General features: G+C 41.4%; 1 protein-coding gene across 2 annotated transcripts in view; it reads left to right on the top strand.

Moving 5' to 3' along the window:
- Positions 1-3,260: 3,260 nt before the first annotated feature.
- Pcnx4 (pecanex 4) overlaps positions 3,261-14,793 on the top strand; it is a 33,646-nt gene continuing 22,113 nt past the window's right edge. For both annotated transcript variants that reach the window (XM_038336318.1, XM_038336317.1), the window contains exons 1-2: positions 3,261-3,413; positions 10,376-11,118. In XM_038336318.1, coding sequence (XP_038192246.1) covers positions 10,421-11,118 — 698 coding nt within the window. In that variant the 5' untranslated portion in view covers positions 3,261-3,413; positions 10,376-10,420. The remainder of the gene's footprint in view (positions 3,414-10,375; positions 11,119-14,793) is intronic.

Here is a 14,793-nt window from a genome sequence, read left to right as displayed (position 1 = left end):
GAAAGAGGGCATCTTCAACAAATGGTGCTGGCATAACTGGATGTCAACCTGTAGAAGAATGAAAGTAGATCCATATCTATCACCATGCACAAAACTCAAGTCCAAATGGATTAAAGACCTCAATATTAATTTGAACACATTGAGCTTGATAGAGGAGAAAGTGGGAAGTACTCTACAACAAATGGGCACAGGGAACCGTTTCCTACGCATAACCCCAGCTGCACAGACTTTAAGGGCAACATTGAATAAATGGGACCTCCTGAAGTTGAGCAGCTTCTGTAAAGCAAAGGACATTGTCGCTAAGACACAAAGGCAGCCTACTGACTGGGAAAAGATCTTCACCAACCCTGCAACTGACAAAGGTCTGATCTCTAAAATATATAAGGAACTCAAGAGACTAGACGGTAAAATGCCAATTAACCCAATTAAAAAATGGGGCGCTGAACTGAACAGAGAATTCTCAACAGAAGAAGTTCGAATGGCCAAAAGACACTTAAGGTCATGCTCAACCTCCCTAGCTATCAAGGAAATGCAAATCAAAACAACTTTAAGATATCATCTTACACCTGTCAGATTGGCTAAAATCCAAAACACCAATAATAACCTTTGCTGGAGAGGTTGTGGGGTAAGGGGTACACTCATCCATTGCTGGTGGGAATGCAAACTTGTGCAACCACTTTGGAAAGCAGTGTGGCGGTTTCTCAGGAAATTCGGGATCAACCTACCCCAGGACCCAGCAATTCCTCTATTGGGAATCTACCCAAGAGATGCCCAATCATACAACAAAAGCATATGCTCATCTATGTTCATAGCAGCATTATTTGTAATAGCCAGATCCTGGAAACAACCTAGATGCCCTTCAGTGGAAGAATGGATGAAGAAACTGTGGAATATATACATGCTAGAATACTACTCAGCAGTAAAAAACAATGACATCTTGAATTTTGCAGGCAAATGGATGGAAATAGAAAACACTATTCTGAGTGAGGTAACACAGACCCAAAAAGATGAACATGGGATGTACTCACTCATATTCGGTTTCTAGCCATAATTAAAGGGCATCGAGCCTATAAATTTGGGATCCTTGAGAAGATAATAAGAAGGTGAACTCCCAAAAAAAGATATAGTAATTCTCCTGGATATTGGAAGTAGACACGATTGCCAGGCAAAACTGGGAACTTGAGGGTTGGGCAAGACTGGGCCAAGGGAAGATGGTGAGAGAAAAGTGTGAAGGGGAGAACGGGGGGAGCTCGGAGGAATGGGGTGCTTGGGATATAGGAAGGGTGGATATGGGAGCAGGGAAGCATATATCTTAATTTAAGGAGCTACCTGAGGGTTGTCAAGAGACTTGACCCTAGAGGGGTTCCCAGGTTTCCAGGGAGATGCCCCCAGTTAGTTCCTTGGGCAGCTGAGGAGAGGGAGCCCGAAAAGACCAGTTCCTATAGCCATACTGATGAATTTCTTGCATATCACCATAGAACCTCCACCTGACGATAGATGAAGAAAATGACAGAGCCCCACATTGGAGCACCGGACTGAGCTCCCAAGGTCCTGATGAGGAGCAGAAGGAGAGAGAACATGAGAAAGAAAGTCAGGACCGTGAGGGAACCTCCAGCTGGCGACAGATGGGGAAGGTGACTGAGCCCCACATTGGAGCACTGGACTGAGCTCCCAAGGTCCTGATGAGGAGCAGAAGGAGCGAGAACTTGAGGGAGAAAGTCAGGAACGAGAGGGGTGCGTTCACTCATGGAGACGGTGGGACAGAACTAATGGGAGATCACCAACTCCAGTTGGAATGGGACTGATGGATCATGCGACCAAACCCGTCTCTCTGAATGTGGCCAACAGCGGGGGCTGACTGAGAAGCAAAGGACAATGGCTCTGGGCTCTGATTCTTCTGCATGGACGGGCTCTGTGGGAGCCTTCTCAGCTTGATCGATCACCTTCCTGGACCTGGGGGGAGTTGGGAGGACATTGGTCTTAGCATAGAGTGGGGAACCCTGATGGCTCCTTGGCCTTGAGAAGGAGGGAGGGGAGGTATGGGTAGAGAGGAGAGGAGGGGAGAGAAGGGGGAGGAGGAGGGGAGGGAGGGGGGAGGAGGAGGGAAGGAGATGGAAATTTTTAAATATAAAAAAAAATAAACCATGAAAAAAAAAAAAAAGAATTCTGCTGAGCCACCTTTCCAGGTCTCCATGGAAGTGTTTTGTAATTAAGATAATACGCACAATGGGTTTTTATATAATGTTATTGTTCACTTAATAACCCACAACATAATAAGGTAAAACTGTCTCTGTTCATAAGATAAATAAGGTAAAACTGTTCACTGTTATATGGATATAGTTGATAATGTCCCAAATATTATACAATTAAGACTAAAAACATGCCAGATGGTGGTGGTACACACTTTTAATCCCAGCACTCCAGCACTCAGGAGGCAGAGGCAGGAGGATCTGTGTGTTCAAGACCAGTCTAGGCTACAGAGTGAGATCCACCAGCCAGGGCTACACAACACAGTGAAACCCTGTCTCGAAAAACAAACAAACAAAAAGAGTAAAAACATTTGAGTTCATGTATATAACACATACACACACACATTAAGTTTAAAATGTTTTGAGAATCACCAGTATGTTACACGAAAGTAGTCACACGTTGGTAAGATGGTACCAAGACTTGCTGAGGTCATGAGCTTTCATTTTGTTAACAGGAAAAGGCAGTACTGTGGCGCAAGAAAACAAATGTATTTGGTTTCAAATGTAAGTAGAATAGGGCACGTGGAACCATTTAAAAGCATTCAGAACTGAGGCTGTAGGATGACCTTAGTTTCGTGGTCATTAATGGAGGTCTCATGACCCTATCAGATTGGACTCCTATTACACTCTTGAGTCATGGGTCTGCCAATCTTGGAGATCCTAGGCTCCCAAAATGGTGGTAGAGCATCTATCCAGCCTTGAATCGCCCAGAGCAGAAACATCTCGTCACCAAGGCAACCACGTTCTTGCGTCTGGGCGTGGCCCGGGTGAGATCTCAGAGGCGGTGCTTAGGAGGTTCAAGGACCTGAGTGGCAGTCGGGTCCCCGCGAAGCCCGCAGCTCTAGGCCCGCTCAGTCCCGCCCGGAGGAAACACCGCCCACCCGGCTGGGCTGCGCGGCGCACAGGAACCCTCCTCCCGCAGGGTCACGGCGACCGGGCGGGGCGAAACGCACGGCCCCGCCTCCGAGCGCGCGTGCGCACTGCCTCCTGGGAGGCGCGAGCGCAGTTGATGTTAGCCATGGAAACGCGAGCGGTCTTGGAGGCCCCTGGTCAGCTGCTGGTGCCGCCACATCCATCGTCCGGCGGGAGCTCCCAACCGACCTCCCCAGGGGAGATGTGGTCCCGGGACGCCCTCGCGTCACCTTTCCCCTCGGGCGACTCCAGGTAATGTCCGTCCTAGAGACACCTGGGACTTCGTTACTGCCTTAGTTTCCACGCCTGGGTACTACCCAGTTCTTTCAGCTTTGGTTACCACAGCAAACGCCTTCCGCTTTTTAAATGGAATTGTTGCTCTTTTTAATGTTCAGGGTGAACTGAGTTGATAGATAGAGGTAGTGATCCGGTGTGGTTTTAACTTGCTTGAGATTATTTTGCAGCCCGTGGGGCTGCATTTTTTTTTTTTTTTTTTTTTTTTTTTTTTTTTTTTTTTTTTAACTGAGAGGCCTTTGCGAAGTGGTGAGTGGTCCTTTGGCCCTGATGAGGGCTGAGCACGTTACCCTAATCAAGGTCAGTCTATGCCCCTTAGGTAGAGTTCACTATTTCTTGGTTTTCTCCATCTCAAACCCTCTTGCCCCAAATTTGTTCATTTTTGGCTGCCTGGGTAGGTATAGCTCGTTTCTCAGGTTTTTCTGTCTCCAGATAATCCTTTGCATGTCAAAGACCAGACTTTACTTCCCATTTGTTCTGTATTAGGCGTCTGGTGTCTGAATTATCTGCTCTGTGCCTCTCTTTTTTTTTTTTTTTTTTTTTTTTTTTTGCACTATTTTTCCCATCAAGGTCCTGCATTTAGAGAGAACATTCACACTTCTGTCCGTTCCCATCTATACCCTACCACCCATCGTTCTCACAGCATCCAGTTCAGATACTGCCATTTCACTAATTAACAGTTTGGGGCCTCTCTACAAGTTTTGCCTGTCCTACCTAGAGAGATGCCTGTTGGTTATTAACTGCTGTGGGCAATCTTGAGCAGGGAACTTTTCCCATCTTCCTCTGTAGAAGCTTTCTTGAGATACAACTCGTTACCTGGAAGTATACAACTGTTGGTTTCAAGTATATCGACAGAATTGCACAACCACTACTACAGTCAGTTTTGGAACAATTTGATTAAGACCTCAAAAAAAAAAAAACCCTTATATTTTTGGCTTCTTTTCTCAACTTTCCCTGATACTCCTGTGCACATTAGTTCTACGCAGCCACCAGTCTATTTTTTTTTTGTCTCTACAGATAGATTTATTCTAGGTGTTTGATATAAGCAGAACCTTAGAATATGTGATTCGAATGCATGCACTAGAGGAGTGCTCAAGCTCACCCGTGACAGCTCTATTACTTCATTATTGTTTGTTATCGTATAAGAGTCTGTTATGCACATAGACTTCTTTATTTATCCATTTAGCCACTGATAGACATTGAGGTTTTTTTTTTTTCCTTTTTAGCCAGTAATAATATACTGTGTACATTGTGCATACACTTTTTTGTAGGCATGTTTTTATTTCTCTTGGATATAATGCCTGGTAATGGACTAGGTGGGTCACATGTTAATTCCGTTGTTTAGCCTTTTGAGAAACTGCCAGATTTTTCCAAGGTTTTGTACCACTATACAATCCCATCAGATGAATTTGAAGGTTTTAAATTAACCTCACCAATTCTTGCTTTTGTCTTTCATTTTTTCTTTAGCCAATCAAGGTAGGTTTGGTTTGCATTTCCTTATATCAAGCTTCGTTCCCTACTCCATCTGACCCGTCACCCAGAAATTGTCAGTTCTTATCCCTGGTTCATCTTTTAAAAGTCAAGTTGTATTTTCATCACTGAATTGGAAGAATTCATTATGTATTTTAAGTGCAAATCTCTAATTATAACCTTTTACCTTCTGTAGATTGTTTCCCTTCCCTGATGGTGAGGACTCTTGAGTACTCCTCCTCAAGTGTTAGGTGCCAGCACCCTCACACTTTCTTAGGTGTCAGGTTTTACTTTGCGTATTCCTTTCAAGTCCACCATTCAAGAATCCACAAAGCAAACTTTGCTTTGTTTGACAGTAAGTTGGTATGACTCAAAAGCTTAGTTTCCACTAGTTAGCATTGTGTCTTAGTTGTCAAGGTCGTTGGTTCTTGCTTTTCAGTACAGTTATTCCTTGCACTATGTGTGCGTTATACTTACATGCTAAATGTCGTTTAAAGGGCCCTTGAAGAGTTTAGAGTTTGTTCATGGTGTGGCATCCAGTTAGGATCCCTAGAGCATATACAGAGATAGACTGGCAGCTGCCGCTGTAGCTCAGGGTTCCAGCTGGTGCGCTCGGCAGTTACACTGAACTATCTCCAAACCAGCCGACTCGCCACGTCTCTGTACTTTGGGAACCGCTCTAGTGGTGGCAGATGACTCTTTTCTAAGAAATGGAGAATTGAGTTGTTTCATGGTTTTTGAGTACACTGGTATGGGTTATTTTATTTCTGTACTGATCATAAAGTTTTGTTTTGAAAATTAGTAAATGTAGTGATGTTTGAAAAAGTAAAACTTCTGTATATTTTCTTTCAAATTTTATGAAATATATTGTAGGAGCATGGATGAGTATTGTATTCATAGAATAATAATGTGACTGATTTTAAAAAAAAAAAAACTAAATGAAATCCAGACAATTGCCAAAAGTGCTATTTAGGAATTTGTTCTTCTGGCCTTAGAGAAATGTATGTGTGTGTGCACATGCGCATATACAAACTACTACTTTTTTGTTGTGTTTTTCTTTGTTCCAAGGAATTTTAGTCACTGTCCTATGGTTGATGAGCTGTAGCTTTGGTAACTAGGATTTCCCTCACGGCAGATTGCCAGTTTGTACCATTCCTTACCCCTGTGGGAACTTTATGACTCAGATTCCAAACACAGCAACATCTCGGAGTCTGCTTCGTTGGCTGTGTTTCAAAGTAGCATATGGAGTGAGCATATGGCCCACATCAGTGCTGTGGGGCCATCTTCATCACAGCTTTTTTTTTCTGCAGGCTTGAGCTATTTTTATTTGAGCATGCTAGAGGTAGGGGCCATATGAACATTACTGCCCTTCCGGAAACCAACCATCCTTCAGAAGCATATGTCAGATTGTTTTCAGGGAATGAGGTTAGTTGTGATTATATTTATAAATAACCTAGGTTAGCATTTAGAATATTTCTCCACATAAATGTAATTGGTGGTACCTCAAAAAATATTTTAAATTCTTAAATCTTTTAAACTTCTATGGTCTAGAATAAAAATTAGAAGTTAACGGGACCTGCTTATTATATACTTTTTTTCATAGTGATCATGAATTGTTAGGAAATAGACATCAATTTTTAAAATCTTTACAATATTATTTAAAAATATTTATGATTTAAGTCAGTTTTTATGTCTGACATTCTGCCTATCAGATTTCATAATTTTTTCTTTGTGTACATCTGCAAGCCATATCTCCTTGCCTGGTTACTCATTATGAAGTCTTCACTTCCCTGACGAGGAGATTAAAATATAGTATAGTTTAAGGAAGGAATTACAGTTGAACTTCTTTGTAGCATCTTATTCCTGCCATTTCTTGCCCACAAAAAAGCTAACTGTGTACTCACATCCAATCCTGTTGCTTTGTTATTTTGGGATAACCTTCTTAGGCAGAGTCTTGCCAAAAATATTATCAATAGCGATCATAACTTATTCCATAAAAAGAGATACCTTCCATGTTCCAAAACAGGGAACAAGCAGTTTATGAATTTAATATTTTGATTGGAACAAAATACAATGCAAGAAGGCTCAAAAATGGCAAACTCTGCATTCCTCCCTTAGAACAGGAAGGAATCTTGTTTTTCAACTTGACCCATCTTACGTCTGCTGTGCCATTAACATACTACACGATTCTGCATACTAAGGTTCTCTGCTGTGTTTGTTTTCACATGGGTCTTTCCATGTTTCTCTGCCGACAGTTGAGTATTCTAAAAGGTTCAGAACTACTGGAGGGAAAATGAATGTGGTTGGGATCAGAAATAATCAGCTTTATATGGTTTCACTTTTCTGTTCTTGTTTCCTGACTCCTCTCATGGGGCAAGAGGAGAGTTTTCTTAACTCCATAGAGAAAACTTAGATACTCCAGACTTTAAAATCCTGACCATCCAATGAAGTTCATGTTCTTGACTAGTGGCATCTGCTATAGATAGCTCATGCTGGCATGTTTACTCCCATCTGCAGGAGTGTGACCTTCTAACCCTTTGACGCCAGGAGACTATTCCAGAATGCCACACTTAATGTCACTGAGGCAGATAGGCTTTTACCGAGGGGAAGGTGTAGAAAGAACCTTAGAGTATTAAGATTCCTGTCTTACTCAGTATTCTGTTGCTGTGAATGAATGTGGTGATGTCAGCTCTTAGAAAACATTTAGTTGGGACGGCTCAGAGGTTTGGTCCATTATCCTCACGGTGAGTACATAACAGCGTGCAGACGTGGTGCTGCAGAGGAACTGGGAGCTCTACGTAAGCAGCAGGAAGAGAGGGTGACACTGTCTGGACCTGGCTTGGCTATCTGAAACCCCAGAGCCCACCCCCAGTGACACATTTCTTCCAGCAAGGACACACCTCCTTCAACAGGGCTACACCTCTTAATAGTGCCACTCCCTGTGGGCATTGGGGACCATTTTCATTCCGGCCATCACATTCTACGCCCTGGCCCCCACAGGCTTGTAGCCATAACATAGTCTATCACAGTATCAGTACTGTTTAAAAATCCAAACTTCCAAGTCTCTTCTGAGACTCATGCAGTCTTTTAACTATAATTACCAGTAAAATCAAAATGAAAAAGCAGATCGCATATGTCTAATGTATAATGGCACAGAATCTACATGATCATCCCAAAAGGGAGGAAAGGGAATATGATGAAGAAATCCTGGACTAAAACAAGACCAAAAGCCAGCTGGGCAAACTCCAGCCTCTGCATCTTCATGTGTGATGCCAAAGTGCTCTTCAGACCTCCAACCCCGCTCAGCTTTGTTGGCCGCAGCACACTTCTCTCTCTCTTGGGCTGGCTCCGCTCCATCAGCAGCTCTCCTGGCAGGTGTCCCACCACTCTAACATCTCCAACATCTTGGGGTCTCCAAGGCTTCACTGTCACAGCTTCACACAGTGGCTTCTCTGGGCTCCCATGCTGGGATGCCCCTGCCACATGCCTGACCTCCATGGCCTTTTGTAGTTGCAGAAGGAGATTCTATAATCCTTTTCTTGTATCCTTGACTCTAAAGCCAGAACAGTGTGGCTGAATTTGCCAAGTTCTGCTTGCTGGGACTGGAATATAGCCCCCTCATTCAAATTCTTTTTTACCAGCTTTCTCTTTTCAATGGTTTCCGTCACTGCCTAAACTTGACTGTCCTGGAACTTGCTCTGTTAGACCAGGCTGGTCTCAAACTCAGAGATCCACCAGTCTTTGACTTTAAGTGCTGGGATTAAAGGTGTTCACCACCACGTCCAGCCCTAAACTTTTCTTTAATTCCTCTTCACAAATTGAAAGCTTAGCTATGTGGGATCTTGCTCTGAGGTCACCACTCCCTTCATTCCCCTCAGAATCAGTATTTTCTTTAATTTTTGTATAGTTCCTGGTGCCCCTTTTCTCCTCAAATTGCTTGCTTTCCCAGCTTGCTCCTTTTCATTATAGAACTGCATAAATGTGGCCACTAATAACCAAGCAACACAGTTAATACTAGGCTGTCTGGACATCTCCTCTACAAAAGCTGTTATTCCATAACTTTTCAATTTAGCCTCAAGCAGATTTCGGGGGGAGGACAAGCAGCCAAAATATAGCTAGAACAATCTCTAGACCACATATTAATATTCTTCTCTGACACCTCTCGCCCATGTTCAAATCACGTTCAGCACGACTAGTAGTCAGCCCCATTAAATCTCGCTTAAAGTGTCAAATCACTTTTCCAGTCCAGAGTCTCCAAGTGTTCCATAGTCCTTCAAGCAAAAACATAGTCAGACTCAGGCCTATCACAGCAATACCCCGGTCCCTGATTTCTTTCTTCGTTATGGTTTCTGTTGCTGTGAAGAAACAAAATGACCACAGCAGTTCTTACAAAGAAAAACATTTCATTGGGACTGACTTACAGTTCAGAGGTTTAGTCCATTATCGTCATGGTGGGAAGCATGGTGGCGTGTAGGCAGACGTGGTCCTGGAGAGAGAGCTGAAAGTTCTGTATCCACATCAACAGGCAACAGGAATGAAGAGTAACACTGGTCTGGCTTGAGCATCTGAAACCTCAAGGCTCACCCCCAGTGACACACTTCCTCCAATAAGGCCACAGCTACTCCAACAAGGCCATACCTCCTAATAGTGCCACTCACTTCCCATGGGGTTACAGGGCCCATTTTTATTCAAATCACTACAGTATCACTCTGCTGCTCTGTTATCTTGTGAATGTACCAGGCTGTACTTGGTAAAGGCTACACATGGTTCTGCACAGGACTGAGGACAGCTGACTAAAGTTGTAAGAACACAGATATTTATAATTTATAGAGCATCCTAACTGTGTAACAAACAGGCATTGCCTGACACAGATTAGTTGGATTAGTTTAAAGGCTGTTTTAAGGCATTTAAGTTTTCTAAACTAACAGATGACCCACTGAAGTAATGTTTTTCTAGCTGATCTAGTATCAGGCAGCTGGCTTTATCGTTTGGTTTTTATTTTTGTTTTACTTTCAGAATAAGCTCTTCAGGACAAGTAAATTGAATCCACTGCACATGGTACTTAGATTTTTATTGTCTTTGAGTAGAAATAACCAAAGCAGGGCTTCTCTGTGTGCTTATGATAGAAAGTAAATTTCTGTCCTAGAACTCACTCTGTAGACCAGGCTGGTCTTGAACTCAGAAAGATTCACCTGCCTCTGCCTCCTGAGTGTTGGGATTAAAGGCATGCACCACCACACAACCCACAAATACAATTTTTTAGGAAAGCAAGTTAGCATGATTATTTTGGGAAGAGAACAAACTTAGTATCAATTATATTGTAAAGGTTGAAAAGGAATCAAGGTTAGAAATCCTGCCTATAAGGAAGTCAGGTAGAAATATGGGCTGTGTTTCTTCCAGGTCTTCAGTATCGTGTTTTTAAATGGTAATTTGTTTTTTCTTTTTCATAGATGCTGCTGATTATGAAAAAGATGTGACTTTCAGACCAATCGTGAATGGGAAGTATGAGTCCAGATGTTCCTCTACTAAATGATTACAAACAGGACTTCCTGCTGAAGCGCTTTCCACAGACTGTTCTTGGAGGCCCTCGACTCAAATTAGGCTATTGCGCCCCTCCTTACATATATGTTAATCAGATTGTGCTCTTCCTGATGCCATGGGCCTTAGGTGGGACAGGAACACTTTTGTACCAGCTGGACATCCTGAGAGACTACTCGGCGGCGGCTCTCTCAGGAGGACTAATGGTAGTCACGGCATCTGTCATCCAGCTCACAAGTGTGTGCGCTAGGAACAGATCGGTGGTGGTCAAAAGGATGATAACCAGGGATATCCTAGCAGAGGAGGACGAACACGAATTTACAAGCTGTGCTGGTGCTGAGACCGTGAAGTTTCTGATTCCTGGAAAAAAATACGTCGCCAATACAGTTTTTCATTCTGTCCTTGCTGGGTTGGTGTGTGGTCTTGGAACATGGTATCTGCTCCCAGACAGAATAACCTTGCTGTATGGCAGCCCTGGGGCGACCGCTGCGCTTTTTGTCTTTGGCTGGATAACACTTTGCATAGGAGAATATTCACTAATCGTAAACACGGCCACAGAGACTGCAACATTTCAGACTCAGGATACTTACGAAATCACTCCTCTCATGCGACCACTTTACATTTTCTTCTTTGTTTCGGTGGACCTTGCACACAGGTAAGAACTTAGAGCATACTTAATAACTTGCTTTGTTTCTACGTGTACCTGGCAAGAGAACTTTTCTTAGTGTTGAATGATGAGTCAGCGAATTAAAAGTTAAGACCAAACCATTGGGATACTTGGGTTATTTTGATGAGTAATCCTTTAGGAATGATCCCTATAAAATATTCGTATTATAGAGAAGTAGCTTAATCTTACTGAAGAATCAAAACATAGCAAAAATAGTTTTAAATAGCAAAAATACTTTTAAAGAAACATAATTTTGTTGGATGGTGGTGGTGCACACCTTTAATCCCAACTCTAGAGGCAGAGGCAGATCTCTAAATTCAGGTTCATCCTGGTCTACATAGTGAGTTCCAGGACAACCAGGGCTGTAAAAGGAGACTGCTTTTCTGTTTCCTGTCCACCCAGACCCAAATAACCACACAGAAACTATATTAATTACAACATTGTTAGGCCAATAGCTTAGGCGTATTCCTGGCTAACTCTTACATCCTAAATTAACCCATTTCTATTAATCTATGTATCTTCACAAGACTGTGGTTTACCAGATAAAGTTCTGGAGTCTTTTTCCTTAGACAACTGCATAGTGTTTCTCTGACTATGCCTACTCTTTCTGTATATCTCTGTTTATAGATTTCCTGCTTGACTATAATCTTCCCTGCCATAGGTAAAAAGTAGCTTCTTTATTAACCATTGGTAATAAAGCATATTCACAGCATACAGAGGGAAATCCTACATCATCTCCTCTATTCTATCTAAATAAAAAGAAAGGTTTTAATTTTAACATAGTAAAATTACATATAACAAAACTGGTATCAAGCAAGAATTACAGTATTTAGTCTATTTGTATCTGGAAAGTTTCATATTTAACTTTTATTATAACAAAGGAAAATTATAACTGTTTGTCTTCAACTCCATCAAAGACTCCAGAAGGATATAGTATTACCTAAATAAACAGGAAGTACATTGTAAGCAACTTCCAAAACTCTAGAATTAACATCTTGCTGCCTGGACAGTCACCCAAAGTTCTTCTGTGACATTGGGTCATCCATCTTCAGCCTACAGGCCCATAGTATCCGGAAGACTTTTCCATGAAACAGGAAATTTGAAAGACTATTTTGTCTATTGGTAGTTTGTCAGTCACTTTCTTCTGTGTCCAGCAGAATGTCTGGCAGACTCTTTCATGAAGCAGGAACCCAGAAGGACTGTCTCATCTCTCTAGGCAAGTTCATTAGTCTTTTTTCTGTGGGTCCTGCATGTCTAGTTCATACAGCATGAGCAGTTTCTTGCCCAGATGGCTAACAAACTCCATAAGGAGCCTCTTCAGTGCCCATCATCCTCTTGAAGTAATTGGTGCTGCCAGAAGCAGACATGTCTCACTGTTGAGAAAAGTCTAAGCTCTTAAAACCCTTTAAAAGCCATATTCTGTAGGTCTTTGAAGTGTTGAAGATTATCTAACTGAAATACATCAATGTATATCAAGAAAACTAATGTAATTAAGTTTGATTATCATAGATGACTATTAATCTGTATTTTTAACTATATATTACATTTTTAAATGAGCTGCACAAACACAATACCTTAAACAAGAGCAGAAATACATATACACGGTGTAGCAAATCGACCTTAAATTTGTATCAATAGACCCAAGTCCATACCAATGTAAAGTATTCATCTTTATATCATATCTTCACACCCCCTCCTTTTTAAAAAAGATTTAACCATTTATATCCAACCCCTTTTAAATGAAAACAAACATTTGTGAATAATCATTTTGGGATTTGGGCCATAGTTTTCTTCAAACTGCTTCCTGCTATTTGTTGGCTGAAATATTTTTAGGGGTTCATGGAAACCTTTTGGGGGATCTTGTTCCATCAAACCATATTAGCCTGGAAGGAATCCACAGGTTCCCATCCTCTGTGAAAACAAAAGCAGAACCTCTTTTCCAAAGCAACATATCCTTAGACCAAAATTTTGAAGTTAAGATATCTTTATGTTGTTTAGCTTAGCAGCCCCAAGAAACAAATGTCTCTCTACAGTCAAATGGTTCAAAGAAATACAATAATATGCATAATTCAGACTCTTCTATGTATATTCTATCTTTATGTGGCTTAGTTTTTTTAACTCTATTATTTTTTAATTTTATTATCTTTACTCCTTTAATCTATGACTGACTGTACTCTTGTCTATACTCTTTTTCCTTTCTCTCCCAAGTCTGCGTACATTTTTAACACACTATGACCTGTGTACAGGTTTATTTTTGTCTGAATCTGTCTTTATTGTGTATAATCATTTTCTGACCAAGAGTGCCTTTTGTTTAAAAAAAAAATGCTCAGCAGGTATGGTTAGGACCAACTTCATGGCCCTGCCTGTTTGGCTCCCTCTCATCCAACATGGTGGAGGTATGTTCATCACCCCGCTAGCCATGCTCACTGCCCAGCTCCAGGGATGAGCAGGTCTATGTCGCCATTAAACAACTAGTAGCACACTGCTCATAAACCCCATTTAAGTGGAGGACCTCCCAAAAGAGCCAGCATGAACCGGGAAGCCATTACTTAAAGAAGCCCCAGAGTTTTTGCTGCTGATGCTGATTCAAAAAACCTTCTCTTAAAGGAATCACACCTCTGCTTGCCTCTAGGAAACAGCCCACCTGAGAAAATGCTGCTACCAAGAAGTTGTGCTTAACACTGTTCATGTCTAGAATTCCTTCCCAAACTCTCAGGTTTTATGTGGATGTAGTTGCCCCACATTGGGCACCATTAGTGATAATGTGGGAGTCCCCTCTGTATGCTGTGAATATGTTTTATTACCATGGGTTAATAAAGAAACTGTTTTGATGTATGGCAGGGCAGATTATAGCCAAGCAGGAAATCCAAACTGAGATATATAGAGCGAATAGGCAGAGTCAGAGAGATGCCATGCAGCTACCTAAGGAGAAAGACTCCAGAACTTTATCAGGTAAGCCACAGCCTCATGGAGATACACAGATTAATAGAAATGGGTTAATTTAAGATGTAAGTGCTAGCTAGGAATGTACCTAAGCTATTGGCCTAACAGTATTGTAATAATATAGTTTCTGTGTGATTATTCAGGTCTGGGTGAACAGGAAACGGAAAAGCAGTCTCCTTTTATATAGGGCTACACAGAGGAAATTCTGTCTTAAATGATACGTAATTTTTTGAATACTGTGTTTCACTTTAAATCAAGATCATTTTTTTAAAAATGTGATAACTTGAGAAAGAAGTGAAACTCTAAAGCAGGGAGGGGATAATTTAAAGTTTATATGTTTACTATTACAGAAAGAGCAAATTTAATGAATAGAAAATTTATAATTTTTATAATAATATTAAAATATACACAAAATGATGGGTTTTTAAAAATTAATTCTAGAAGAATGATGGGAACTATTTAAAAGCAAACATAGTTTACAAAACTGCTTGATACCCCTTTTGTCTGTGTTTTCTAAGTCTAATTTCTGTTTCTGTATATCAAAGCTTCCTCTTTACCAGGTTAGTGGACAGGTAGAAATGTGCAGACATGTGATGGAGCACATTTGTGTGTGAAAATTTTATTTACTAAACTGTGTGATGTCATTTCATGATGGAAGATGATGATGTCATGAAGCTGGGCTTTGGTCTGATAGAACTTGTACCTTTGAAAGATCTATGG

The sequence above is a fragment of the Arvicola amphibius genome, chromosome 7 (genome assembly GCF_903992535.2).
Source record: "Arvicola amphibius chromosome 7, mArvAmp1.2, whole genome shotgun sequence".
Taxonomy (NCBI): Eukaryota; Metazoa; Chordata; class Mammalia; order Rodentia; family Cricetidae; genus Arvicola; species Arvicola amphibius.
This window is presented reverse-complemented; position numbering and strand designations above follow the sequence as displayed.